General features: G+C 53.2%; 6 protein-coding genes across 6 annotated transcripts; 2 read left to right on the forward strand and 4 right to left on the reverse strand.

Annotated features, from left to right (window-relative positions):
- Window positions 1–671: 671 nt before the first annotated feature.
- QC761_705470 (uncharacterized protein) lies at window positions 672–4569 on the forward strand. The gene is made up of 2 exons (XM_062882111.1): window positions 672–3391; window positions 3446–4569. Exons 1-2 carry the CDS (start codon window positions 2879–2881, stop codon window positions 4040–4042), a joined length of 1110 nt encoding a protein of 369 aa, XP_062728117.1. The 5' UTR covers window positions 672–2878; the 3' UTR covers window positions 4043–4569.
- A 1515-nt stretch (window positions 4570–6084) lies between these two features.
- Window positions 6085–8404, reverse strand: RPL32 (60S ribosomal protein L32). The gene is made up of 5 exons (XM_062882112.1): window positions 8165–8404; window positions 7874–7998; window positions 7602–7723; window positions 6986–7512; window positions 6085–6885 (listed from the first exon to the last, which is right to left on the reverse strand). Exons 1-4 carry the CDS (start codon window positions 8202–8204, stop codon window positions 7404–7406), a joined length of 396 nt encoding a protein of 131 aa, XP_062728118.1. The 5' UTR covers window positions 8205–8404; the 3' UTR covers window positions 6085–6885; window positions 6986–7403.
- Window positions 8405–8547: 143 nt separating this feature from the next.
- On the reverse strand, window positions 8548–10767 carry XDJ1 (DnaJ-like protein xdj1). Its single transcript, XM_062882113.1, has 4 exons — window positions 10342–10767; window positions 10207–10265; window positions 9062–10150; window positions 8548–9004 (listed from the first exon to the last, which is right to left on the reverse strand). The coding sequence occupies exons 1-4, from the start codon at window positions 10373–10375 to the stop codon at window positions 8909–8911; spliced, it is 1278 nt and encodes a 425-aa protein (XP_062728119.1). The 5' UTR covers window positions 10376–10767; the 3' UTR covers window positions 8548–8908.
- Window positions 10768–11089: 322 nt separating this feature from the next.
- Window positions 11090–14361, forward strand: MSE1 (Glutamate--tRNA ligase mitochondrial). The gene is made up of 7 exons (XM_062882114.1): window positions 11090–11707; window positions 11766–11838; window positions 11895–11932; window positions 11986–12372; window positions 12427–12720; window positions 12833–13779; window positions 13832–14361. The coding sequence occupies exons 1-7, from the start codon at window positions 11381–11383 to the stop codon at window positions 14082–14084; spliced, it is 2319 nt and encodes a 772-aa protein (XP_062728120.1). The 5' UTR covers window positions 11090–11380; the 3' UTR covers window positions 14085–14361.
- A 166-nt stretch (window positions 14362–14527) lies between these two features.
- Window positions 14528–15876, reverse strand: RRI1 (COP9 signalosome catalytic subunit rri1; the record flags this gene model as incomplete). Its single annotated transcript, XM_062882115.1, has 2 exons — window positions 15669–15876; window positions 14528–15603 (listed from the first exon to the last, which is right to left on the reverse strand). Exons 1-2 carry the CDS (start codon window positions 15670–15672, stop codon window positions 14528–14530), a joined length of 1080 nt encoding a protein of 359 aa, XP_062728121.1. The 5' UTR covers window positions 15673–15876.
- Window positions 15877–16279: 403 nt separating this feature from the next.
- FMP27 (Protein SABRE) lies at window positions 16280–25519 on the reverse strand (the record flags this gene model as incomplete). Its single annotated transcript, XM_062882116.1, has 1 exon — window positions 16280–25519. One exon carries the CDS (start codon window positions 25517–25519, stop codon window positions 16280–16282), a length of 9240 nt encoding a protein of 3079 aa, XP_062728122.1.
- Between the last annotated feature and the right edge of the window lie 140 nt (window positions 25520–25659).

Genomic DNA, 25659 nt, shown 5'->3' on the forward strand with positions numbered 1-25659 from the left:
CGGAGAGCATTTCTGTGAACAGCACAGCCTTACGGGTCAAATTTAGCGTTCCGACCTATGTGATGCCTACTTTACCTACTCTGCCTCCGCCTTGTTCGAGAGGCTTGGAAAGAAAAGACGGAGGTTCGGACGGGTGGGATGGGGGAGGATGGTGTGGAGGTGCGGTGATGATGCTGTGCCCGGTGTGGAAGTGTGGCACATATATGTTGGTGTCGGGAAAAGTGGGTGTAGACTTACGAAGCACGCATGAAAGCACTGATTACAGCTTCTTCTTCCAGATACAAAATACACAGTACCTTACGCAGGGCTGGACCTTGAAGCCAACAAGATAAAAGACGGAAATTTCCCACCATGAAGCTTTTCACAAGGTCCACGTTGGTCTGAGGCATGGGTGAGTGGTTCGGTGTACGCCGGACCTTTGCTCCACAGTCTTGATGGTGGTGAGGGTGCTGCCGTACGGCGCAGAACGGAGACCTGACGCAGGCAAGATGTCGGTTGATGACTGTGTCCGCAGCAGGTAGGTAAAGGCGGGGATAACACGCTGACTTAAGGGTCGTCAAATCAAGAGGTGTGAGTTCTCTTTTTGGTGGGAATTTCATGATTGTTATTGACATTGTTTTTTGTGTGCCTGATAGATCACTGGCTGATGGCAAATACTATCCAGAAATTGACGCTCAAAGGAGCTGTCAACAGAGTATGTTTGTTGGTGATTTGGCCTGTTCGTTTAATCCAGCGGTTAAGCGTCTGGCTATTGTGTGGAGATGAGGGTTGATGCCGGCCCAATCGGTGTAAGTGGCTGGGAGGGAGATGCCTGTTGGAAGCGCTGAAGGGATCCTGTTCCCATATTGGATGAACAGCAGGGGTATTCTTGAAGAGAAAAATGACAGCTCACAGGACCTCTCAGGGCGTTCGGCCGGCTGAGAGGACGGGCTGAGAGGTTGTGGTTCGTGATGGTGTGGTTCCCCTCATGCTGTCATCCCAGTGGCTTGCATCGTGGACCACCGTTCCTGCACTCCGGGTGCCACAGAGACATTTCAAACCGCGCGGGGGATGCGGTGCCACGAGGGCAACATACGAGTGGCATATCTGACTGTCGACCCCGTGAAGAAGTTTTCTTTTCATGTTGTGACTCGGGGTATGCATCGTGAGAAGAAGTCATGGTGAAGAGGTTCAGTCAGGAGATACTGAAGGTAAAGGTCTCGACCACTGGCCAAGTGGACCTCATTTACACCCCCGTCGATGGTACGGCGGGGAGTTTTCCGATAACGCGAGCCCAAGCTCTGCGAGTCCACAGCTCCCGCCGCCGCCGATCCGGCTGCTTCCTTGGCCGGCCACACGTGGAGAGGCTGCTGAAGAAGGGACCCCCTGGCGAAGATGGATTTGACGCGCCTTACACACAAGATCTCAACATGATGACGGTGGAAATCACCGACCGATGCTCATTCATTCTCCCGCTGTTCGAAGGATTTATCAAGCGCCTCCCTCACGCATTCACCGTTCCCGGTCAAAACACCGTTCAGTAAACCCAACGTCGCCATCGTCTTGTCGTTTGCACTGAGGTGTGGGAAAGAGAAGCCATTCCATATTGAGACAGGACCCAATGGCCAGGTACCATTTATAAATTTCGCTTATGCGGAGATTTAACTGCTTCCCAAAAACACCACGACCGTGCTGTTTCCCCCCTGCCAGTGTCTTTGGTTCATCATCCAGATTTCGATAGAAGTCGAGCCATCGAATGGTTCATATCCAGCCGCTCTGGCCCAATCTGTACCTGCGTCGCCCATTCGGCTCGGAGCCAGGAACCGCGTCCGGGACCGCCACCCGCCATCAATATTCATCTCTTGTTTTTTATTCATCCATCCCAAATGACTCCTTCCGTGGTCAGATGCCCAGCAAACGTCTGTGTGTTGGTAGGCGCGTCTCCACCTTTGGACCTGAAGTCGAAACAACCAGAAGAGAAAAAAGTCTGGAAAGATGATTCCCTATCGTGAGAGATCAGGAAGATGCAGAGAATCAATATTCTCTGCAACCCTTGTTGGGGGCGTGAGCAGCTCCAATAAAATAGGAAAAGGCTGCTCAATAAACACCACCTGGACCGGGCTCAGCCCCACGCACGCTGCACCCAACGGTGCATCTTGACCCATCTTGCGCGATGCGGATGCCCTTCCTGGAGGAGCCCATGCCTGCGTCCACGTCCCGATCTGGGAGGGGGGAGGGGCTTCCAGGGTCCCCTGGACCTCCCAAGACTGCTGGACTGGTCTCGCCCGCTGTGCCGCTGCTTGTTTCTATTTTACTCTTGGGCTCTGCCGTTGCTGCTTGCTCTCTCTCTGTTAGGGTGGTGCTTCTTTCCAACACACACGTTTCCGTCGTCACTCGTTCACCCTCACGGCCAAGGAGATATTCACTTATCTTCACGAGTATTCCGTCAGTCAGCTGGAGCCTTCTCCTTCCAAACTCGGCGACGGCATTATCGCTCAAATTATACCGCTCTCGCAAGCCGTCTCATTGGTGTCCAGCTCGTCCCACGCGGCAGTCGTATATTTACCCGGCCTCCCCATATTGACCTACCAGCAAATCCAGCTGGTCCAGGTCCTCAACCAAGGCCAAGTCCTGCAGGGTGGACTGGGGAAAAGAGAACAGGTCGATATAATACAACACGACATCTTTGCCCAGGCCAATTCTTAGTGTCAACTACCTTACTCTTCACGTCCAACGCCGATCTGTTTTGTCTGACCCAGTCCGATCGTCCACTCAGTCACTCGTTAGGAGGAAAAAAAATAACAGCTTCAAAAACCTGGGGTCGTGGTACAAGGTGATGTCGCACAGGTGAAATCGGAGCCATTTCCCGCAGCCGCGACACAATACAGACATAAAAAAAATGGCCGGACAGATAGTAACCAGATCCTCGGGTTGGGCCCGCCGATCACAAACTTCATGGACCAACATCCTGACCCTCTTCGCTTGCTTGGCCTGTCACGCCTTGGCCTCCACACCAGATGCCCCTGAGCCTGTCGAGACATTGATAATCGACACCAGAAGTCCATACAAGACAGACAATGGGTGGGTGATGCTTTCACCAAGAGACGCGGAAGACTGGAAGCAGTGGAAGAAGCGTCAGAACAACAAGGACGACGACGAGGACGAGAAATCAAGCTCATCAGCCAAGCCATCAGTAACAACAACATTCGCCATCGTTGCTGGAAAGCCCACACAAAGCAGCACTACATCTTCCGAGACCGCCCCAAGCGCCCTGCCAACACATCTCGACAGCTTGGCCTCTGGGTTCAAGGAAGGATCCAACGGTGATCCCAACGCATGCCCCAAATTCATCAACTGGTTCCTTAACACCCCTGAGTTCAAGGAGTGCTACCCCCTCTCCATGCTCCTCGATGTAAGCTTTTCATCTTCATCCCTCTTCCCCTCCCATATATACTAACCCACCCAGCACTCCAAATCCTTCTTCGACGCCCAGCGCTCCCCGGTAACCATCACCCGCACCCTCGACGCCACCTGCGCAGCCAACGCCACCCGCTGCTCCCAATACTTTGCCCAGCTAGCCCAAAACTTCACCTCGACGGAAAACTGCGGCAATGACTACACCTGGGGCACACCCGCCATCGTCAACACGTACAAGGCCATGGTTGCCTACGCGCCCATTTATAGTGTCGGCTGTTTACGGGATGAGAAGACGTCAGCGTACTGCTTTGCCAATGCTGTGGGCAACACCACCAGCAGGGGGAACACTTATTTGTACACCCTCCTCCCGTTCAACAAGAGCTTGCCTGGGAGTAGCGTGACGACGTGTGACGAATGTACGAGGCAGACGATGAATATCTACCAGGCGTCGACGGCGGATAGGAGGCAGCAGATCAGCCTGACGTATGAGGGGGCCGCGAAGCAGATTAATCTTGTTTGCGGGCCGGGGTTTGTGCAGGAGACGCTGGCGCCCGAGGCGGTGAGGAGTTGGGCGGGGAGGAAGGGGAGGGTGGTGGAGTGGACGGGGTTTGGGGTTGTGATGGGGGTGTTGGTGTGGTTGATTTAAGGGGTTTTTTTTTTTTTGGTCTGTGAGGCGCGTGGTTTGGTTCTTGTTCGATACCCCCCCTTTTTTTTTTTTTTTTTTTTTTTTTTTTGGAGAGAGCGATTTCTACGACATATTTATTGGACCTTTTGTCGACATACATGCACACAAAAAGACAGGTTCACACACGTCATTTTACAGACCATCTTTTGGAAATGATGGGGAACTGCATAATCTCTATTTATTTCTCCCTTTTGGAAGGGAAGATGAAAATTTGGTGGGATGGACACAGAAGATTGGTTGAGGATAAGGATAATGGTTCTGGAATTTTGCGCGGCGTTCTTTTGGGAAGATTACTATGATTCGGGGCAAGGAAAGATTCATGACGGGTTGGTTGATATGACATTATTCGAGCGTGGAGTTCGTGTACATACCTTTATGATGTTTGTTTCTGGCTCGTACCGACCTTACTTTACTGGTCTACAACTGCTCAACAAGACCTTGTGTTAGAGAAATGTAATGTTGATGTTTATTGAAGATGTTAACCTCTATTTGTCTACCTATCTTGATCGTTGTGCCGTGGCCTATCCATCAGGTACCTCACTGCCATTGCCCTCCGGCTGTTTGTCCACACACTGCTTCTACCTCCACCATGCTGTCTGATATGATGCCGGCTTACTGACAGCACCACACGCACAATATCACACTCAACACCGGACACACCGGCACCATGACGTGATGCAAGAGTATACTTGAAACTGAAAAGATCGATGGAATGTGTGAATAAAAGAAAGCCATTGAAAGGAGCTTATACGACCATATATATACCCGAACGAACACATATAACCAAGCTGCCAAGCTCTCTACAGCCCTACCTTCTTCACACCGTAGGTACCACACGTGTATCTTTGCATTATACCCAGTTATCCTGCTCCTCTGACCTTTTTCAATAGTTGCTACACAGTGAGAAAACTGCCAACCCCCCTTATCACCGTAAAAAAAAAAAAACCGACAATCACTGAAGTTTATACCTAGGTAGTATTTGTCACAGATTATCTCCACCCGCACCATTTAATGGCCAGCATAATGCAAAACATTGCCATATACCATGGACATCACTGGCATCACTGACATCGCTGGCACCGCTGGCACCATTGGCACAGTGACCATGCCGCCTCCATAGAACCCATTGCAAGAACAACAACAGCAGCAGCTTTGAACATGCATGCGATTCACCACAGGTGCAGGTTGCCACGCGGCCTAACCCGAAGTCACCTGTATGCTGCAGTTGCCATTGATAACTTAAACCGATCCACCTGGCCCTTGACAATTGACAACAATCGAGGCGTTTTGTCTTTGGCCGCCATTATTGACAACAACCGAGGCGCTTGGTCCTTGTGACCACTGCTGGCTTGGCGGGTGTCGGTGCTACCACTGGTTTCCTCGTGGCGGTGACGACCGGTTTTGGTATTGGCTTTGGTGTTGGCTTCGAGGCTATCGGGAGAGGATAGAGGGCCATCAAGAATTCCTTGTCTCCATCCAACAGGACACTGTTTAGCGGTACGGGCTGGATTTTGTTATGCGAGTCTCCAATCTCTATCCGGTAATGCATGATGGAGTGTTTGTCGTACGGTGCGAGCTTTATTCGTGGGGACTGATGTTTCTTGTAATTATGCTGCACCTTTTCCGCAGTCCATCCTGTCTTTGCCTGTAGGACCCTCCAGTTCCAGTCGGCACGACAGTCTGGATGTCCGTGTTCGTGCTCCATGCCCAACGCATGACCAAACTCATGCAATATTGTGGGCTGGAGCCACTGCCTTCTTTTTTCCGCCGATTTTATTGTCGTCGACCGATTAATCCATCAGGTGGGCTTATTGGGGTAACGCTCTGCATCGCGTGCAAGGTAGCTACAAGACTCCTTGTCGTTGAACTGGACGCGGATGTCCGAGTCGCCGGAAGTTCCGTCTGTAAAGAAGAAGAACTTGATCATCTTCTTAACCCCAGGTTTAATCATGATCAACAGACAAGATCCCAAACAGTCACATTCAAAACTCAACTCATCTTCTCGGGCCGTCACAAGAAAAAGAAAAAAAGGAGGCAAAAGCCAAAACATACAACACCGAGAATTCCCCAGTGGTCACCCGCCTGAGTACTGATTCGGCCCCTCAACCATTTGACTAGGGCAGAGCGGACGGGATGCTGTACTTTTGGTTGGGTATGGTCGTATGTGATAGTCAGCGTCAGAGCCGGCCATTATGAGAAAGCTTTGCTTCTTGAAGAAACCAACTCCACCCTGTAGCTATTCCGGCACCACATCTCGATATCAGAATGATGGCGGGATCATTCACCATTTTCTTAACCCCAAGACTGAATCATATCAATAATGAAGACTGAGCAAACCGTCACATCTGACCCAGGTCCCCAGCTATCCCTGATGAACGATCCATTAGCCAAAAAAAGAAAAAAGAGAAAAAAAAGACTAAAACATACAACACCGAGGATTCCCCAGTGGTCACCCACCTGAGTACTGATTCGGCCGGTCAGCTGTTTGACTCGGGCAGAGCGGACGGGATGCCGTATTTTCAGCTGCGTATGGTCGTATGTGATAGTCAACACCAGAGCTTGCCATTATGATAGGATCGGTGAAGAGCTTTTCTTGGAGACCGAACTCTACCCCCTATATCTCGACAGTCTATTGACTATGCAGACATGCTTCATGAGCTCAGAAAGAGAACAAATACAAGAGAAACGGCAAGTAAGCACTAGAGATGTTCTCTTGGATGTATCTCAGGAAAGGCAAGTGGCCAAGTGTCGAATCATTGAGGCTGGGACAACAGCTCATCATGGTATGTTTCTGTTCAAATTTTCTTTGAACAGGAAGTCAATTAGAAAAGGGATAATATGAGACTGGCCAGAATATGGCCAAAAGCCAAAGGAATCAGCCACGAAAGACAGGAACTAACATACACATAGAACTCGACACCAGTAATCATATCATCACAAAGAAAGCCTCAGGAGTATGTCAAGATCAATTGCCCGCTTTTTTAGCCCTGTCCCAATCATGTCGAATATCCTCGGTTTTGTCATGCCCCAGAAGTAACCCTTTGCTGATTCCGGTCGTCAGACCTTCCCGGTGAGAAGTGAACGCCCATTTTGACAGAATTTCCCCAAGAAACAAAGCACGCATTAGTTGTTGTAAGCTGCCTCGTTTTGTTCTTTTTTTGCCTTGCCCGTGAGACGGAGCAGAGCTCTGGGTTGTATTCCACTAGCTTCTGAATTTGTTCGCTAGTTAAACCACAGACAAAAAGCAGACCTTTCCCTAAGAACCCCTGAGATGCCCCAAAACACGAAAAGATGATGTTGCCCCGCAAAGAGTGCTGACCATTTAGACCTCGGTGGTGACCTTGGCCTTGGCGTTGGTGACCTTGACGGATAATTGCTTGGCTCTGGCAATGATCTCGATGCGCTTTCTGGAGGAGACGTTGTGGGCGATCCTGTAAACAGTTAGTCAGTTTTGTTTGTTCAAACCTCACTCGGCAGCGTTCCATATTCGCGGGCTCGAAACGGGAGGATGGGGACGTACTCGGCAGCATAGGTCTTGTTGTGCATGAGGAGGAGCTCGACGTCACGGACGTTGCTGACGAGGAAGGCCTTGTGGCCGGAGGGCATCATGTGACGGGTCTTCTTGTTGGAGCCATAGCCGATCTAGAGAGTATTGCAACCGCACAGGTTAGCCACTGTCGTTTGTACTCCGTGACTTGTGAAGTCTAATTGTCTGCCCCGCCTCGAAAAAAACAGCAGCAATTCCGCATGCTCAATTCGAGGCTCCCCCGAGATGAAAAATGTGCCACATACCGAGGGCATAGCAAGGTTGCTCTTGAACCGTCTGCGGACTCTGTTGTCGATACCCTTGGGCTTGCGCCAGGCCGAGTCCACCCGCATGAACCGGTCACTCTGGTGGCGGGTGAAGCGCTTCGTGCCTGTTCAGAACCATTCTCGTCAACAATCATGTCCCTCCAATTTTTATCCATGAATCGCGGGTGGTTGCTGTGTTGTCGCCCAGATCGAGCGAGGGAAAAACATCGTGTGTATGATTTGTGCGGATAGTGTCGTCGGGGTGGGATATTTTGGATTCGTGGTACGTACGCTTCTTGACGATCGGGACGTGCTTCTTGGCGGCAACCATCTTTGCAAAGTGTTAGAATCGACTGTATCAATTGAGCGATGATAGCGGGGATGCCGGCACATACCTTGACGGTGTTTTGTCGGATTGATGGTGGACGATGGGCTGGCGTCGATATCGGGACCTACCTTGGGAAAAATTCCAGAAATTGGGAGAGCTGGTGGGCTTAGGGCTGGTGTGGAAAATTGTTAGACAGGTGGCCTGTGCGCACAGACTAACTCGCCGCGGAATCTTGGCAGTTGCGGCACAGATTGTCAATGTTGTGGGGCCCAAATATCTTATCGATAAGCCCTATTTCCGTCATTGAAGCAAGCGATATGAGGCAGCATTCCTTTGCTGGACGTACGAGGAGAAGTTGGAGGATGATATGATCCCCGAAAAGCCATGATCCATTATAAAATATGAGTCTATGTGCTTGCTGAAAAAATGCTACATCACCCTCACAAAACAGCGCCGGCCCCCTAAAGACCTGACGCTATCATCTATCGATGCTTGATATTTCCCCTTGTTGAGGAAAGTCTCCTTGGTGACGTGCCTCATCATGGCCCTCAACAGACCCAGCATCCGAGGGCGATCAGGGGACACAGTCTTTCACTGAATCTGTGGTGTTGTAGACCACGACAGTGGACTAATCCTGAAGCCGTCTGGTCCAGTCTTTTGACAAACGCCCAGCCCGCCGAAAATCCCGTCCTACAGTTGAAGCTCCTTTACTGGGTAGCGCACTGGGGGCCGCCCTCACCGTCATCCTCGTCTTCCTCCCACTCCCCGCCGCTGTATCTGGGGTCTCCTTGGTGTGCGCCCATCTAAGATTTGAGTCAGCAGTGTTCAGTTTTCATCAGTCCGGGAGAGAGAAAACATACCTCTTCAATGTCCGCATCGTCCGTGAATTCGACGTCATCAGTTTCGTCAGCAGCAATAGGGGGTCCTGGAGGAGGGAGAAGCTTCTTCAGCGCTTCGTGGTCGTCGTCACTCTCGAGCCAGCCGTCCTTGGGGAACTCAATCTTGACAACAAGGTACAGATCACCCTTGGCCTCACCGCGCTTGTGAGGCATGCCCTCGCCCTCGACCTTGAGAACCTGGCCGGGGCGGAGGACCTTGCCGCGAGGGTAGTTGATGTGAATACCTCTGCCATCAAGGTGCTTGACCACAACGCGAGAGAAGCCGGTGAGAGCCTCAGCAAGCGTGACATTGAGATCGGTCGAGAGATCGTGACCGATACGGGTGAAGACGTCATGGGGCTCCTCGACAAGGTGGAAGATCAAATCGCCGGGGGTTTGATCTGGCAATTGGTCTGCCTCGCCTTGGAGCACGATGCGGTCTCCTTGCATGGAGCCACGGTCGATGTAGAGCTCCAGCGCCTTCTTCTCCTTGACAGTCCGCTTGCCCTTGCACTTCTTGCACCTGTCCTTCTCCTTGTAGTAGTTGCCCGAGCCCTCGCAGTGGTCGCAACGAATAATTTCTTGACGAGCGAGACCTGGGCCGAATGGGCGGAGAATCTCTCTGACACCCTGACCGCGGCACTTCTCGCATGGATTTGGCGCAACCTTCTCCTTCGCACCGCTGCCCTTGCACTGGCTGCACACAACCTGCTTCTCGGCGGCGAACTTGACAGTCTTCCCCTTATAAAGTTCTTCCAGTGTCACCTTGTAGGCCTGCTCTTCGTCGGGGCTGCGTCTGGGACGTCTGGGCATACCACGGCCACCACCGGGCATGCCACCCATACCGCCCATGCCGAACATCTGGGAAAGGATGTCGTTCATGTCCATGCCCGGACCGCCCGGGCCGCCGCCTCTTGATGGGTCAAAGGCAGCCATGCCATGAGTATCGTAGAGTTCGCGCTTCTCGTCATCGCGAAGAATCTCGTAGGCTTGTGTGATGGCCTTGAACTTGGCCTCGGACTCGACACGCTTGTCTTCGGAGACCTTGTCGGGATGGTGTAGCAGGGCCAACTGGTTTGTAATCGTCAGTGTCTACCGGGTAAGACCCGTGGTGGCACAGTACATACCTTTCGATAGGCCTTCTTGATATCATTTGGGCTGGCAGACTTGTCTACGCCGAGGAGAGCTGCGAGTAGGAAAATTCGCAGTCAGTAATCTTTCAGACAGCCAAGGCTGCCTAAAGGATGTAGGATGCGACTCACCGTAGAGATCAACATCTTCTTCTTTGCCGTCCATGATTGCGAGACCCCGTTAGCTTCGGATTTCTATAAAATTGATCCGACGTGTAATAGCCGTATGCCGCAACAATTGTCCAAATGCGACTCAGTGGCTTTCCGGGGATGGCGGGGTGGTGTCGAAGTTGGTTGATGGTAGAGCCTTGGGAAAGCAGTGGTGTTGTAACTGAATTTTTAGCCCATGAAGGTTGCGCCCCGCGTTCCAGGCTGTAGCGAGAAAAGTGCCCCAGAGTGTGCCAGGATTCGAGCCACGACGCCCAACTTTTGCTGGGCAAGCAAACAGTTTTTAAATCTTAATCTTTCGCCTCAGAACAAACATTAGATGAAAGGCTGGTGAAACATTGTATTTGCTTCAAGCGTTTCCAAACTCATGTTTCTTACAAGCTTCCCCCACTGATCCTAACCTCATAATGCTCCTTGTTACATCCAGAGACATGGCAGCCAGTTCAACCTGGAGAACTCAGGATGAACACAATGACCATTGCGGGAACTTCTGGAGCCGATAGCCGGTAGGTGATGCGCAGGTGATATCTGATATTTCACTAGACATCCCATGTCTGTGTCTGGCCTGCATCTATCAGGTTATGAATCACAGGGCAACACTTCAGATTGCATTTCTCTGCCTAAGCATCGCCTACCGCGACGAATCTCACGTAAATCCGCCCTATCTCCGCATGCCAGTAAAATCAATCTTGAGAATAGAGTAGTATAGTCAGATATCTTTCCATGTCTCATGGTCATGAATGACAAGAATTGTGAAATCCCATGTTGAAATCTTATCGTACAGCAACCCCACCTGAAATTCTTATCGGGCATTGGGGGCTTGGGGTCCAATGCCAAGGGTTCTCTTGCAGGGGCCGCAACGCCACATGTCACCTCCACACTTGGAATCCGCTCTCTTGGCGTTGTGGCTAGAGCATCTTGGCTCCATAGCAGCATCAACTACTGTTGCCTCACTTACACATGCAATTCTTTCCAAAACTGGGCAACTCTGGAATTGAACACGATGAGAGGAAACAGCCTCTCGGGGCAGCAGCTGTGGTCAGCATATGGCCGATGGAAAGCCCTCACCTCACTGAGGCGATCACAAGAAGCATCACACATATTTCAGCAAAGATTATGTTTTTCATGCTCTTCGAAGCTCTCTCACAACCCAGACCGGCAAGCTCGTGAGAACAGGGTCCAGCTCCCCGACACACCATGTCGTACCCGATTTGCGCCTTCACCAACGGGATATCTTCACCTAGGTTCCTTAAGAACTGCCTTGTTCAACTACCTCCTTGCCAGAGCTACTGGTGGTCAGTTTGTGTTGCGCATTGAAGACACAGACCAGGTGATTCTCTCTCCGGCTCATTCACTCACCATCAAGTATACTCACACAGTCAATCTAGAGCCGTCTTGTACCAGATGCAGAGTCCAAGCTGTATGAAGACCTGAAATGGGCTGGCCTTTCATGGGATGAAGGTACCTCACCATCTGCTCGAGTCAGCATAGCCAAGCTCATTAACACCACTTGACAGGCCCCGATGTAAACGGGCCATTTGGTCCGTACAGACAAGTAAGGCTTCCCCTAGTAACTGTCGAAGAGGCATCGGGCACTGACTGACTCAGTCTGAAAGATTGCCCCTTTACCATCAACATGCCGCCGAGCTCCTGGCTGAAGGTAAAGCCTACCGGTGCTTCTGCACACCCGAAGCCCTGGAAGAACACAAGAGGATCGCAAATGCAGCCGGACAGCCGACTTTGTACCCTGGGACATGCAGTCACATCTCACCTGCCGAGTCAGAGGAGAGGGCACACAAAGGCGAGAAGTTTGCCATTAGATTCAGAAGCGCAAAGACCCCTACGGCTGTGAGAGACATCGTCTACAACCACTTCAGGAAAAAGGAGTTTGAAGATGACTACATCATCATCAAGAGAGATGGATTTCCGACTTATCACTTCGCCAATGTGGTGGACGATAAACACATGGAGATCACGCATGTGATCAGGGGCGCTGTAAGTAAACAAACAAACCCCTTTCAGATCGACAGGGCTAACACAAGCAACCAGGAATGGCTCATTTCTACACCCAAACACGTCGAGCTCTACAATGCTTTTGGCTGGGCTCCCCCACAGTTCGGTCATCTGGGTTTATTGGTTGATGAGAACCGCCAAAAACTCAGCAAACGCCACAGTGGTGTCAGTATGACTTGGTATCAAGAGCACGGAATCCTACCCCAGACCCTACTGAATTTTGTGGCCCTGTTGGGCTGGCGCGGACGGGACGCCGCCGCCACCGGGGGTGCCAAAAAGAAGTCCGGCCCCAACGGAGACGTCATGAGTCTGGACGAGATGGTTGACATTGTAAGCCCCGGACCTCACCCATAGCTTACCCTCTTCACTTACCCTACCCATCCTGTTCGCTCACCGTTCCGTCATCACCAACCAAAGCTGACTATTTAAACCCCCGACGCAGTTCAACCTCAAATTCTCCAAAGGCGACATCATCGTCTCCCTCTCCAAGCTCTCCTTCCTCCAAACCCAGCACCTAAAACTCCTCCCCAAAACCTTACCGTCCAACCCGTCCCTGCTCGCCGACCTGCAAACTCGGCACATCACCCCCTTTATGGACTTTTTATCCTCGGTCGAGTCCCTCCGCTCCCGGTCCCCCTCCCCCGAGTTTCCTTCTTCCCTCGGCCTCCACCTCCTCGGCGACCGGATCCCCAATCCAAGAATCTTTTCGGCCCCGTACGTGGCTGACCTGGTGCAGATAATCCTCAAGTCTCAAGCCCACCTAGCAAAGTCTACCACTAACCCTCCCACCACCCCAGAGGGGAATCTCGTCCCTTGTGAGCACAATCACCCTCGTACACCCCCGGCGTTTTTCCCCCTGCGGTATCTATACTGGACTTTATCCCCTTCCGCCCTGCGATCGTCTCTTGAAACCTCCTGCATTGACATCTCTACTGTCACGGTCAACTCGCAACCTTGTTCGTTGAGTCAGGCTGTTGATTGGTTGATTGGTGAGTTGAAGGGTATTCCTGAGGAGGAGTGGACAAAGGAGTATATTTCCCTGTTTTTGGCCCAGAGAAAAGAGGCGATTGGGTTTAAGGAGGGGGAGAAGGTGACTAGGAACACGTGGAAGATATGTCGGTGGGCGGTTTTGGCTGGGGAGGAGGGGTTGACGGTGCCGCTTAGTATGGAGGTTTTGGGCAAGGAGGAGACGGTGAGGAGGTTGGAGGCTGCGGGGGAGGTGGCGAGGGAGGGGGATGGGGGTGATGGGGGTGATGCTTTTGCTGCTGGGGTTGTGGGGGAGGGGGCGTTGGGGGCGGCCGGTGCAGGTACTGGCAAGGGAGTGGAGGTGGAGGAGGGGTCGTGGACGGATGTGCTGCCCGATATTGAGATGGGGGATGTCATCTTGGAGTAGGATCTTGTCTTGTTGTTGTTGTTGTTGTTGTTGGAGTTTTGTATGTAGGATAGAGAAAAAGAAAAACGACTGTCTGAGAAGAAAAAGAGATGGGAAAAGTCAAAAGGGGCGTGGGGAATTGGTGGGATCGGCCTGGTCCCGGCGCTGTAAAGCCTCAGTTTGTCATCGCTGGCAGTATTCAGTCAGCTGTATTAAAAAAAGAAGCACACCCGCTTCGGGGTTTCAGTCTTGCAAAAGGCGATACCTCAAGCCTGAAAAGGGAGTGCTTTTTCTCCACCTGACTGAATGCTGTCGGCGGTGAAAGGCTTTACAGCACTGGGGCTCTCCTTAGACGGCTGATGTTGATACTATTGTTCAATTTTGTGGGAATATATGTCTGTTGGTTTTGTCTTTCTTTGGAGAGAAAAGGAGCGATGATGGTATGGCCTCGGTTTTGGCAATTGCATAAACTTCACAGCTCTACTCTCTGTTTCTCTCTACTCGGTTGTAATTATCAAAACAAGTTTCATCTCCTCATCTCTGGCACGTACCATACCTGTAGAGCTCTGTTAGCTATGATGTACCTTTACCCAACCACAATTATGGCATTGTCTTCTTCATCTGTAATAATAAAACTGTATTTCATCTCCCCATCTTAATATGGTCCCTGTGTAACCCGTAACCCATCCATCCCGCCAGCTCCCCAAACACCAAATATCTAATGCCATACATTAATCATTCTCATAAACCTCAATATCTCTTCCCCTACTCATGCTTACACCCACAACCCCCCATCTTCGCCCTCTCCCTCAACCCCCCAAAAATACTCTCCTTCACCTCCGCTGCCATCAGCCCGGCCCTCTCCTTAACGACAACCTGCCCTACATCCCGAATAATCTTGTCCAGATCCTGCCCCCGTGCCTTCGACGAGCTTCCCCCACCACCACCACCACCACCACCACCCAACGGAACCCCCGTCCCCGCCAACCTCCCACCACCCTGCCTCCCCCCAGAACCCCCAACAACCTCCCTCACCTTCCCCCCCAAATCCCTCATCTGACTACTCGCAAAATCCCTATTCGTCAACAACGGATTCCCCGCCAGCGTCCCAACCCAATACTTATTCCACAGCGCATCCAACAGCTTATTATCCAACGTGCTCTTGAAATGCTCCACCTCCAAAGCATAATATTTACTCGCATGCGCTCCAAAATCCTCCATCTTCCCCAACGGCACACTCTTATCCCCTCCTCCCCCTGACCCTCCCGACCCAGACCCTCCAGTATAATTCTCCGGAAAAGTCCTAAAAGCCCCAATATCCACCTTCCCCCCCGCCACTGTCCGGTCAGGATCAACCACAATCGCCACCATTGGTCCCTGCAGCTGCTGCAGCTTCTGCGTCTCAACGTCAATCCCGCTCAGCCAACACCCGTACCCCGGGTGCGAGTGATACCACCCAACCACATTCTCCTGCCTGCTCTCCTCCCTGCACCCGCTCAGATACTGAACCAGATACTCGTCCGCCTCCCCCTGCGCATTCACTCTCGTCTCTGTCCCCTCGACCGGCAGGCGGAACGCGTCCGTGACGACAAAGGTCGACCGGTCGATGAAGCCTTGCATCATGCCCATCACCTCGAGCGAGCCGCCCGAGCGGGCGTGCATGACCATCTTGAGGAGCGCGACGGGGGAGATGCGGACGGATTTGAAGTACTGGGGGTCTTGCACCCAGGGTTTGGACGCGTGGTCGCCTGTGTGGGAGGGGGGTTGGTTCGAGGTGAAGTGCGTGTACGAGTAGAGGGCGTCGAGGTGGTTGGAGGTGAGCTTGTCGGTGAGTGGGAGTTCTGTTGTCATAGGTAGGCAATGGTTAGTATCGATGAGGGATGGAGAGAGAGGCAGGGAGAGGTACCCATGATGGCGGATCCCCTTTTGCCGATCGGCTAACTGAGCGTGACTGATAGTGTCGCTTCTTCGCTGAAATTTGGAAAACGGCCTCTTCTGAAATGACTGTTGAAATCGCCGTTGATGAAAAGCTGGTGTTTGTCAAGGTGGGAGTTGTAAGCTGGAGCTGGCCAAGCTGCAGCCCGCTGCTGTGGTTGACAATGGAGGGGTCGCACTGATAAGATAAGGAAGCTCCCCCCCTGCCTGCCGTAAAGACCTCCCTCTTGGCAACCCACAAGCCTCATGTAGGTTACTTTAGCAAGGCAGTCGCAATGGGTATCTGATAATTATTTAATATGTTATTCCATTGTATATACCACTTTATTATGTACTCCTCTTAATTCTTCCCCACCGACTTATGCCCTTTGAACTCCAAGAATGCTTCCCTTCCTCTCTCTAGGCAGCTCCGCCTAGTCCGTGTCAACTAAAAAAAAATAATAAACTTTAATATAAAAGACTTCATCACCATCCCATCTGACAATGCCGCCTCAACCCAAGACACCGCCACAAAACGAGAGTAAGAAAAAAATAAAACCATCAAAACAACGGGCTACACCAAGGCTCCCAACCACACCCCCTTTACTGCCTCCTCGAACTCCTATGACTCAAAGTCTTCATCAACCCTCCTCCCCCTTCCCCATCCTCCCCCCCGTCCTCTAGCACCATCGCCCCCCCTTGATCCCTCACAACAACAACACTCTGCTCCCTTTGCCCCCCACCACTCCCCTCCTTCAACTTATGCCTAATCGCACTCAACTTATCCCTAAACCCCATATGCCCCCCCGTCCTCTTCCTTTCCGGACTCCCACCACCCCCGCCGCTATTCATCACCTCCTCCATCCCCATCCCACCAACCCCCGTATTATAATTACTAAAAGCCACCGTATTATTCCCCATCCCCATACCCAACCCCCCACTGCTCCCCGGCCTCTTGGTCTGCTGATATTGCTGCTGCTGCCCATTACTGCCCCCACCACCGCCAAAAGGCTTCGCCCACCCGCTACTAGCAGGCCTCAGCAAACTCCCAAACCCAGTCTTCCCCCCCTCCTGAGCAGAAGAAGATGACCCGGAGCTGATCGTCGACTGCGTAGGCTGCGTCATCAAAAAGGTAGGTATAGCACCGGTAGCCTGCGTGTTAGCAACCACATGCCCACCAGCTGAGGCTTGCTGCTGCTGCGGCACCGTCGCCGACCGCTGCGAAGAAGCAATGCTTGAACTCCGGCTGGCAGAAGACTTTGGCACAGGAATACTGCTCGCCGCCGCCGCCGCCCGCCTGATCGACTGTGGTGGCGACCGGGAAAAGTCCACCGGCGAGGCACCAACGCCGTATATACTAGAAGAGTCGTCCCCGCTGTTCTCTCTCGACTCACCGCCCGCTATCGAGCTGCCGACTGGAGTGGCAAGCAAAACCGAGCTGGTCGCCACCTCCCTCAATTTGGACTGCTGAGCAATGTTAGGCCGATGTTTCGAGAACTTGTTGCCAATGATGGCACCCGTGTGGCTGATCAGGGCTTTGATCACCCGGCTTTTGAGCGCGAGAGCCAAGTCGAGGTTGGACCAGGTCTTGTTGCGGTACTCAATCGTTGGCATCCGGAAGACGAAGTCATGCACGTCTTCAAAGTTGCGCTCGCCCTTGCCCTTGTAGGAGACGCAGAGGACGACAGAGGGCATCTTGATGTAGGCGAAAGTCATGTAGTTGGAGGCGCGGTCGATCATCTTGGTGAGATCGTCTGATCGGGCCTTGGCCTTTTCTTCATCCGTAGCAGTTGACCGGTGGCGGAGGCCGAAGCGGGAGCTCTTGCGAGAATCGCCCGAGATGGAAATATTGGAGGAGAAGCCTGTGCCGGTCCGGCTAACACCCGGCCTGGGGGTGCTGCCGCGAAGGGAGTCATACGACCGTTTCTTATTCACAGCCTTGAAGCCGGTCCCCGAGCGGAAGAGTCGGAAGGATGTCCCCTCGCCAGAGTGGATGCTCAAAGCCTTGTGCTTGGGGGGGTCCTCATCAGGATCCGAAGTCAACGTCGGACGAAGTCTCAGCTCAAGCGAACCAGCCCGGGTCTCGAACTGTGGAATGTCCGGCTCCTGCTCCCCGGGAACAGTAAGGTGATCCGTAATCTGATTCGCAAGAGACTCGCTGATGGACATGTTATCTCCCTCATCCTCCTCCTCCCCAGGAATCGACTGCTTGATCATGAAAGGCGACGTGTTCTTCCCCTCAGCGGGGGCATCCCCGTCAATCCCTGGGAAGATATACTCAAACAGCTTCTTGCCCACCTCTCGTTCAAGCTGAACCTTGAGCGGAAACAGATTGACCTCAAAGTGATCCATGATGGGAATACCGGCGATAGCCTCCAGCATATTCCAGTACACCCTTATCATCGGCTTCGTCTCAATGTCCACCACCCCAGCACTCGGCTCAAAGTAGGGCGCAATCATGGCCGGATAGATGGCATCAGGCAGCAGATTCAATCCAAGTATCCTCCCTACCTGAATCAAATTGATATGCGACCCATCCGAGTTGTCCGTCCGGTCATACTCGACGTCCTTCAACTGCAGCTCAACAAGCGGCTCATTGTTGTCCCTGATCAACTGCCACACAATCTCCTTGGCCGTGATGCTCCACTTCAACAGCGCGCTGCTGGTTGAGTGATCAAACTTCCTCTGGCTCGTCGTGATGGCCTTCATCATAAAGAACAGCTCATCCTCGCACGCGGCCAGATCCCGCTCCAGCACCAACCTATCCTGCCACCCCTTCTCGTCCATCTGCCTCGAGTGCGTCTGGAAGTGCGTCTTAATGTCCTCCAACTGCCTCACCCTCTCCTGCAGCTTAATCACCATCTCCGGCGCCCCCCTCAAATCGCTAAAGTCCGACGCCAGCATGATCTTCTCCAGCCTCTCATTCCTCGTCTTCTCCAACGGCTCGCTGTACATCAGCAAGTCCAACACAATGACATAGATGGCATAATACTGCGACGAGTTGCACAGCGCGTGCGCCTGAGGGAACTCAACCCAAAGGTTGTCCGTCCTGCTCTCCTGCGCACTGCCGGCCTGGCTCAGATTGTCCACCGCCGCCGCCTCGCTCGTGTTGACCTCGTCATTGTACTTCAGCCTCAGGGTGTTGTACTTATCATACCTCAGCATGGCCGAAGTCTTTTGCACCACCCTCTTGAACCCGAACGGGTCCGCCTGGAAGTCAAACATGACCTCCATCGGCACCCACGGCGGCCACGAGCTCCCCGCCGGCGTCCCGTACGTGTTGCCCGAGTACATTGACACCAGCTGCGTGCTGAACCACTTTTGATGCGTCACAAAGAACTGCGTGCTGTCCATGTTGACCAGGAACCTCCTCTGCACCAGACCGCTGACGTTATCCGAGATCCGGCTCTTTTCGAGGACGTCCACCACCTTGAGCTCCATCCCCTTGGCCGTGGTGAGCACGACATGCTTCTTGTTCTTGTCGCTCTGCAGCTGAATCTGCGGGGCAATCAACCGGACATGGTAAGCATTCTGCGTCGTAAACTCATCCGCAATGCCACCCGACAAGTCCGCCATGGCCGGATGCTGCGCGTCGATATTCCCCGTCGACCCCGAGAACTTCTTCCCGTCCCCTAGAATCTTTCGGATCCTATCCTCAATATCCTTTTGAACATCCCGGTCTTTACCGTTCGCATCCGGTGACTTGCCCGTCCCCGTCGGCGTAGCCGCAGTCTTGGATTTAGTCTGCTCATCCACCAAGTCCAGGATAAACTTGACCGCCGGCCGGGAGAGGTAGTAAACAAAACCCCTCCGCTGACCGACCTGGTGCATGTACCTCAGAATGATATTCCTCAACGTGTTGTTCCACTTGAGCTGAACATTATGCACCACGAACCGGTTCTTAAAGTCACTCGCAAACTCGCCCGTGACCTCAGACTCATCCGAATCATCACCGCGCAAGTAGTCGGGACGGTTGAGGTCCCCCTCCGTAGCAGTCGACTCCTCATCCTCATCACTGCACGAAGCAGCCCGGGGCGTCATCTCCCTCAACATCCCCTCGAGGAAAACCTTCCTCCCATGCAAGACAGCAGTATGCCGACTCAAGATCTCATACTCCGCTCCCAGGTCAGCAGTGGTGGTATCCCCCCTGACCATTTTCAGCTCAATCTCCCCAAGCGTGCGCCGGTGAATTTCCGCCTGCTGATCAATCTGCTCCAGCCTTCTCCGAATAAGCTGACTCTGCACCCTCCTAGGGTCATCATCATGGCTCATGATGCAGAAATGCGTCGGCTCCTTCCCAAAATGCGTCGTCCTGTCCGGATCACCATCAATCAGCCCGCCAATGTCAGTCTGCCGGAAATACGTCACCCTCGGCGCAAACGCAAGCGGCAAGATCTTGGTGTCTGGGTTCAGCTCCGTAGGCAGGATCCAGTCCAGCTCGACAAAGTCGTCCATGTCAATCCACCGCGAATCATTATCCGGAATCGTGAACCTCGACACGTCCGCCACATCAGGTTCCTGATCCCCGATATAGCTCGACAGCGAAGCCTTGGTCACCGCATCCGCCGTGGTGCCGCGAATGCTAGCCGACACAGCCCTCACATCGGCAGACACAAGATCCAGCTGGCCAGCATGTATCCTCATGCCGCTCGTCCTAGACTGGGTGTTCCGCCCGCGATCGGGAGTGGTGAACTCCTCCCTTCTCATGTGCAAATCCAGCATCCAGCTGTCAAACCGGACCTTGATACCCGTCGCAGAAACAGAATTCTCCGCGTAGTCCTCCACATCCTTGTGCTTGTAGATGTGACTGAGGAACAGCGGCGCCAGCAAAACATTGTACTTGATCGTAGCCAGATGCCTTCCAAACTTCTTGCTGTTCTTCTCTCTTCCAGGCCAGAGAGCACCCTGTCGAATAGGCAGAGAAAGCGGCCCAGAGAAAAGCGACCACCAGGCGAAGAAGTGGGTGAAGAATCTCGGGGTGAGATGCACCGTATTGTAGCTGCGAGACGGTTCCGTGACAGACCCAGTCCACTCCCGATCAACCGGCGCCCGAACAGCAACAGACAAGTGAATATGCTGACTGCGGAACCCGCGAAAGGCATCATACGGCACGCCATTCTCCGCCTTGGCGAGATGGGGCGCCTTGAGAATGACATCGTAATGAGGCTTGAACTCGAAGCTCCTCTCACCATTGACAATAGCCTTTTCAAACACCAGTCCGGCCATCACTTGCACCTTGCCGGACAGTTTCATGACCACTTTTTTGAAAGCCGCGCCGGATTTGTAGCTGCTGTCACTGGTAAAGCTCTCATCCTCGCCATGCTGCCTCCTCGTTTCACGGACGTGATGGCTGTAATCAGGCACAGCAAGGACATACTCCCCACTGTCCACCGTCATGAACCGCTTCGGGTCATCATCAGCGTGAATATTCCACCTGACATCCTTCCTCCAGCACATGATGAAGCCCGCGCCGTTCCCAGTGACCTGGTAAGGATCCCTACTGCCCTTCAGCGCCAGGTGGACATCGCCGCCCTCCCTCCACGCCACCCGAACTCTGGAGTGGAAATTCAGCCGAATCTTGTCCCAGAACCCGACCTTTTCAGATGGATCAAGCTGCGGCTTCGTCATCGACTCTATCGCCATCATCATGTCCTGAATCGCAGGCTGATACGACGGCCCCCAGGTGATTCTCGTCGGATTGCTGGTATGGATATCAATCGCCATGTCAGAGAAAGTCTTGACAGGCCCGATGGTCCTGCGGACGTCCACCGCAAAGCTTCCCTGGTTGGATGCCATTGGATCCAGAGTCCGGCCTGGCACAATCTGGACTTTGATCTTTCTCATCGACTCTGGTCCTCTGTACTCTTCGGCAATGACAAAGTCCGTCGTCATGGACAGAGCCTGCATTCTCGCGGATTGGGATGACTTGGTCGAGGGAACATGGATAAACGGCAGTGGGTAGTCTCTCAGAGATATCCTCGCCTCGCCCATCTCGATCCTGACGCTCATCGGGACAAGCAACGCATATTTCATATCCCTTGGCATGCCCTTCCCGACCTTGTGCAAGAAATCAGGCAGGTCTTTCATCGGGAAAGACGGCTTGTCGAGCATGATGTGCAGATCGCTAAGCAGCGCCGACATCAATGCTGGCCGCTGCGGGACCTCGAGAATCTTTTCGCTGTCGTTCCAGTCCTCCGGCACCTCGTTGTGGCCCCAGAACGCAGCGTGCAAGTCCTTGGTGGCATTCTTGGACAGCTCATACTGCTGATCAATCCGCTGCTTCCAGCTTCTGGCGTTATGAATATTGAGCCTCTCTCTCGCTTCATTGATCGAGATCCTGGCATCCCCACTGATCCCCAAACACCCCCCCTCAGGATCATACCTCGGCGCCCGTCCCCTAAACCTCCCCTCCCCCCCACCAGACCGTCCCTCATCAGCCCCAATACTCCTACTCCTCGGCCCCCCATCCCCTGACATCCTCGTCTTCCCCCTCGACGCCGCCGACCTCGTCCTCAACTTGGCGCTCTCCTTCTTCGACTCCTCCTCATGGATCTTCTTCACCTTGACCCTAAACGCCTCCTCCCTCGCCTGCCTCTGCATCATCTCCACCTTCCCGGCCCGATAAATCATCCCCAACTTCCACTCAAACGCCCCATCCTCCAGCTCGAAAAGCAACGTCTTGGTACGGAGCGAAACTTTGGGCACATTCCTCGGCCCTTCCGGTCCCTTATCCAGAATATACTCATTCGTCCCCGTCTTGAACCGATGATGCAGCTGCTGCACCGACTTGATCGAGTTGACCAAATTGTCCGTAATCTTGTACACCACCAAATCATGCGGCACCGCCACCCTGATTGTCTCCGAGACCACATCAAACATCCTCTCATCCTGCACCTGCCCACCCGTAAACTTTTTCCTCGACTCCCGGTAGTCCAACCTCACGTTCTTGACGCTGATGATCCTTGCCCAGACCCTCCTCATCCTCGGCGCTTCCGCATAGAGCCTTATCAACCTCGCATGCAAAAACGGTGGCGACCAGCGATGTCTCCCCGCCTCCAAGTTACATATCTGGAACATCACCTGGGGATCAGAAGGTAAATCCGCCTTGATCTGGATCAGCGTCGCCTTGAAATCAACCGCCACCAACTCTTGAACAAAAGACCTCGCGACCTCCCCATCAAGCGACAGCTCCGGAATAGTCCCCCCCGCAGAAGGCGGCGACAAGTGTCCCACAACCAGCCTCTTCACACCCATCTTGGGCGTACTCGGCACCATCACCACCCGTGTCGCCGGGCTTGCCCCCCCAGCAGCATTCGTCCTCACAAACGCCTTCCTCAGCACCGCAACCGCCACAGCAACAGCATAATGCCTGTAAAGCGAGTACTGCAGCAACACCGTCCTAATCTGCGAATGAACATGAAACACCGGCCCCTGGTTGTCACTCAGCGTCGAAAACGCCAGCTCCAACTTGGGAATATTCAAAAACGGCTCCACCTCCCACTTGTCCTCTGCCTCAATCATGTAGGCTTCAAACCCCCTCACATGAAGCGATATCCTCCTCCCATCCCCATCATGATGATACTTTTTCCTCGGAGACATCGGAATCGTCTTCAAAAGATCAGTCTCGGGCGACATCATCCCCCGACTGCTCGCCCGTCGTCTAGACGGCCTCCTCTGAAGATTGTCAAGCCTCTGGGCGCGGTATTCGGTCGTCCACGTATCCAGCTGAATCGCCAGACCCCTCGTCTCGTCAGAGATGTCCTTGTCCACACCGGCCACCTCGACACTGAAGTCTGAGCAGGACAGCTGAAAGTGCAACAGCCACGCCGGCATCGCCCGCAGGAAATTAGAGTGCCTCGCCGTCTTTGACGAAGCCCTCTTGTCCGGCTCGACGTCCAGTCGCAACTGTCGTACAATCTGCCTCAGACCGTCCCCAATCTCATCTTTGACCATCTTCAGCGAGAAAGTCTGCAGATTGCCCGTCGCCACCACCTGTACGTTAGGCGAGGCGCTAAGCTGAATTTTGAGATCAAACGAGTCCGTCTCGAGGAGATCAATCTTTTCGTTTCCGGCCGAGGTCTGGTAGTAAAGATGGTGAGTTTGTAGCCGCATAGTAGCCGCAAGGCTGTAGTGAAGCTGGTCGACCGTAGAATGGAACGACTCCATGTCCAGTGAAATGGACGAGATGGATGATATAATCAGATCAAAATCATCTGGATCAGCGCCTTTGTGCACCGGCGGGAGTGCTATTCTCACTACTGGCTCGTGCATGGAGAATTTGATGTTGGCCTTGGGGAGGAGGCGTGAGATGAGCATGTGCCGTGTCTGCGGTTCGGATTTGTGAGCTTTTGGCTTTCGTCGTAGCATAGCTATAAGAAGAGGGAGGTGTCGAGGATCGAGGTCGACGGATGGTGAGGTGACGACCGAGTTGGCGAATAAAATGTTGGCATTGCGCTGCTCAGCGGTGCCCTCGTGGGTGAGCTCGACTGTTTTAGAGGGGAGGGTCGTCCGAACGGTGGTGGTGGCCATGGGGATGTACATGATCCTCTCGGGCTTGCCATGTCCATCGTCGAGGCCGATGGATACTGACAACGCGGCAGCCAATGCTTCGTGGGCAGTATCTTTTGAGGGAAAATACATCCTATGTGCTGAGGACTTGGGGTCGAGCCGATGGAGGTCGATGCCCACCTCCTTCATGGATGCGTTTAGAAGCACAGGATTTCCTCCAGGACGGACGTGGTCAATCTTTTTAGTCAAACCAACATAGCTGACAGCAAACTGAACCTCCTTGATGCCCCTAAGAATCGAGCTGACAAGCTCCTTCGAGTCGGAAACGGTCTGCATCAGCTCTTGGTTCGTTGTGCTCCCCGGTACATCGATCTCCTGCATCACCTGATCGACAATAACGCCCATAGGATCGGATTGGGCAAACTCCTGATTGCATTGGCTCTTGATCTGCTTGAACAGTTTCGCGCTGTGGCTGACATCGTCATATGGGACATGTAGACGGCCGAGCTTCAGCGAAATGGCGGCGTCGCGGAGACCGTCGAGGGCTTCATATAAATAGCCGTGGATGTTCAGGGTGGCGCTGTCCAAAACCTCCAACGACTCTCCCCCATTGGCCGTGAAAAGAACACTCCTTAGCGTCACAATCCACTCCGCTTGCTGTTTCTGACGGCTCCTCTCTGCCTTCCCTTGCAAGAAGAAGCGCGCCCGGTCGACCATCTTCGACCTCGTGTCAACCGCCACGGTAAAACTGCCCACTTGCACGTTGCCCACGTCGACAATGTTGACCGAGGAATTGGTCGCAACCACATCCACCATCCGAAGCCAGTTCACCTTGCGGTGCAACAGCTTCAGCTTCTCTTTTATCTTGGTCAGGCGCTTCCAAGTCTTACTCCTCCCAGCCGACATGGTCTCGCGCCTCGTGATTTTCGGCACCTTCATCGATTCAGCAGCCGGAGGAGTGGAAGCCGCGCCATTGAGCTTCGTCTTTTCGTTATCGCCATCGCTATCCGAGTCCGAATCCTCGCTGCCTGCTGCCAGCCCCGCAACCTTGTTCCCTTCCAACTCCTTGATATCGACGGTAACGGCGAGTTCGCTAACGACTATGCTGAGCCAGGTGGGCTGGGAAAAGGTCGGTCGGTGGACGTTGAGGCCGAGGCCTCTGATGTCGATTCGTATGCCATCGCGCGGGGTGTAGGACAGTCGTCTGAAGGAGAAATAGCCTATGCGCTGGATTGAGAGGCCGGTGATGATTCGTATTACGGCAAATAAAACAAAGGTCGAGAGATAGAGAAGGACTAGGATTCCAAACACAAAGGTCGGGTTAAGGAGGGCCATCTCGAGATGGTATGTGCAACGGGGAGGGACTGGTGGCAGGTGGTGACGTCCATCAGTCGCATACAGTTTTGTGGTATCTTGGGACGTGTAAGTTTCCAAATCCACGGGATCCCCGTCACAGCTTTGAGGGGACAGCCTAT

The sequence above is a fragment of the Podospora bellae-mahoneyi genome, chromosome 7 (genome assembly GCF_035222275.1).
Source record: "Podospora bellae-mahoneyi strain CBS 112042 chromosome 7, whole genome shotgun sequence".
Classification (NCBI taxonomy): domain Eukaryota; kingdom Fungi; phylum Ascomycota; class Sordariomycetes; order Sordariales; family Podosporaceae; genus Podospora; species Podospora bellae-mahoneyi.

Excerpts from the sequence above, each read along its gene's own strand:
- XDJ1 (XM_062882113.1), bottom strand. The coding sequence starts at position 10,375 with ATGGACGGCAAAGAAGAAGATGTTGATCTCTACG. Across the intron at positions 10,151-10,206 it reads TCAAGAAGGCCTATCGAAAG|TTGGCCCTGCTACACCATCC; the intron begins GTATGTACTGTG and ends ATTACAAACCAG. Across the intron at positions 9,005-9,061 it reads ACGATGCGGACATTGAAGAG|ATGGGCGCACACCAAGGAGA; the intron begins GTATGTTTTCTC and ends CTCAAATCTTAG.
- QC761_705470 (XM_062882111.1), top strand. The coding sequence starts at position 2,879 with ATGGCCGGACAGATAGTAACCAGATCCTCGGGTTGGGCCCGCCGATCA. Across the intron at positions 3,392-3,445 it reads CCCTCTCCATGCTCCTCGAT|CACTCCAAATCCTTCTTCGA; the intron begins GTAAGCTTTTCA and ends TAACCCACCCAG.
- RPL32 (XM_062882112.1), bottom strand. The coding sequence starts at position 8,204 with ATGGTTGCCGCCAAGAAGCACGTCCCGATCGTCAAGAAGC. Across the intron at positions 7,999-8,164 it reads CGTCCCGATCGTCAAGAAGC|GCACGAAGCGCTTCACCCGC; the intron begins GTACGTACCACG and ends GGTTCTGAACAG. Across the intron at positions 7,513-7,601 it reads AACAAGACCTATGCTGCCGA|GATCGCCCACAACGTCTCCT; the intron begins GTACGTCCCCAT and ends AACTGTTTACAG.
- MSE1 (XM_062882114.1), top strand. The coding sequence starts at position 11,381 with ATGAGAGGAAACAGCCTCTCGGGGCAGCAGCTGTGGTCAGCATATGGC. Across the intron at positions 11,708-11,765 it reads GCATTGAAGACACAGACCAG|AGCCGTCTTGTACCAGATGC; the intron begins GTGATTCTCTCT and ends CAGTCAATCTAG. Across the intron at positions 13,780-13,831 it reads ATGGGGGATGTCATCTTGGA|GATAGAGAAAAAGAAAAACG; the intron begins GTAGGATCTTGT and ends TTTTGTATGTAG.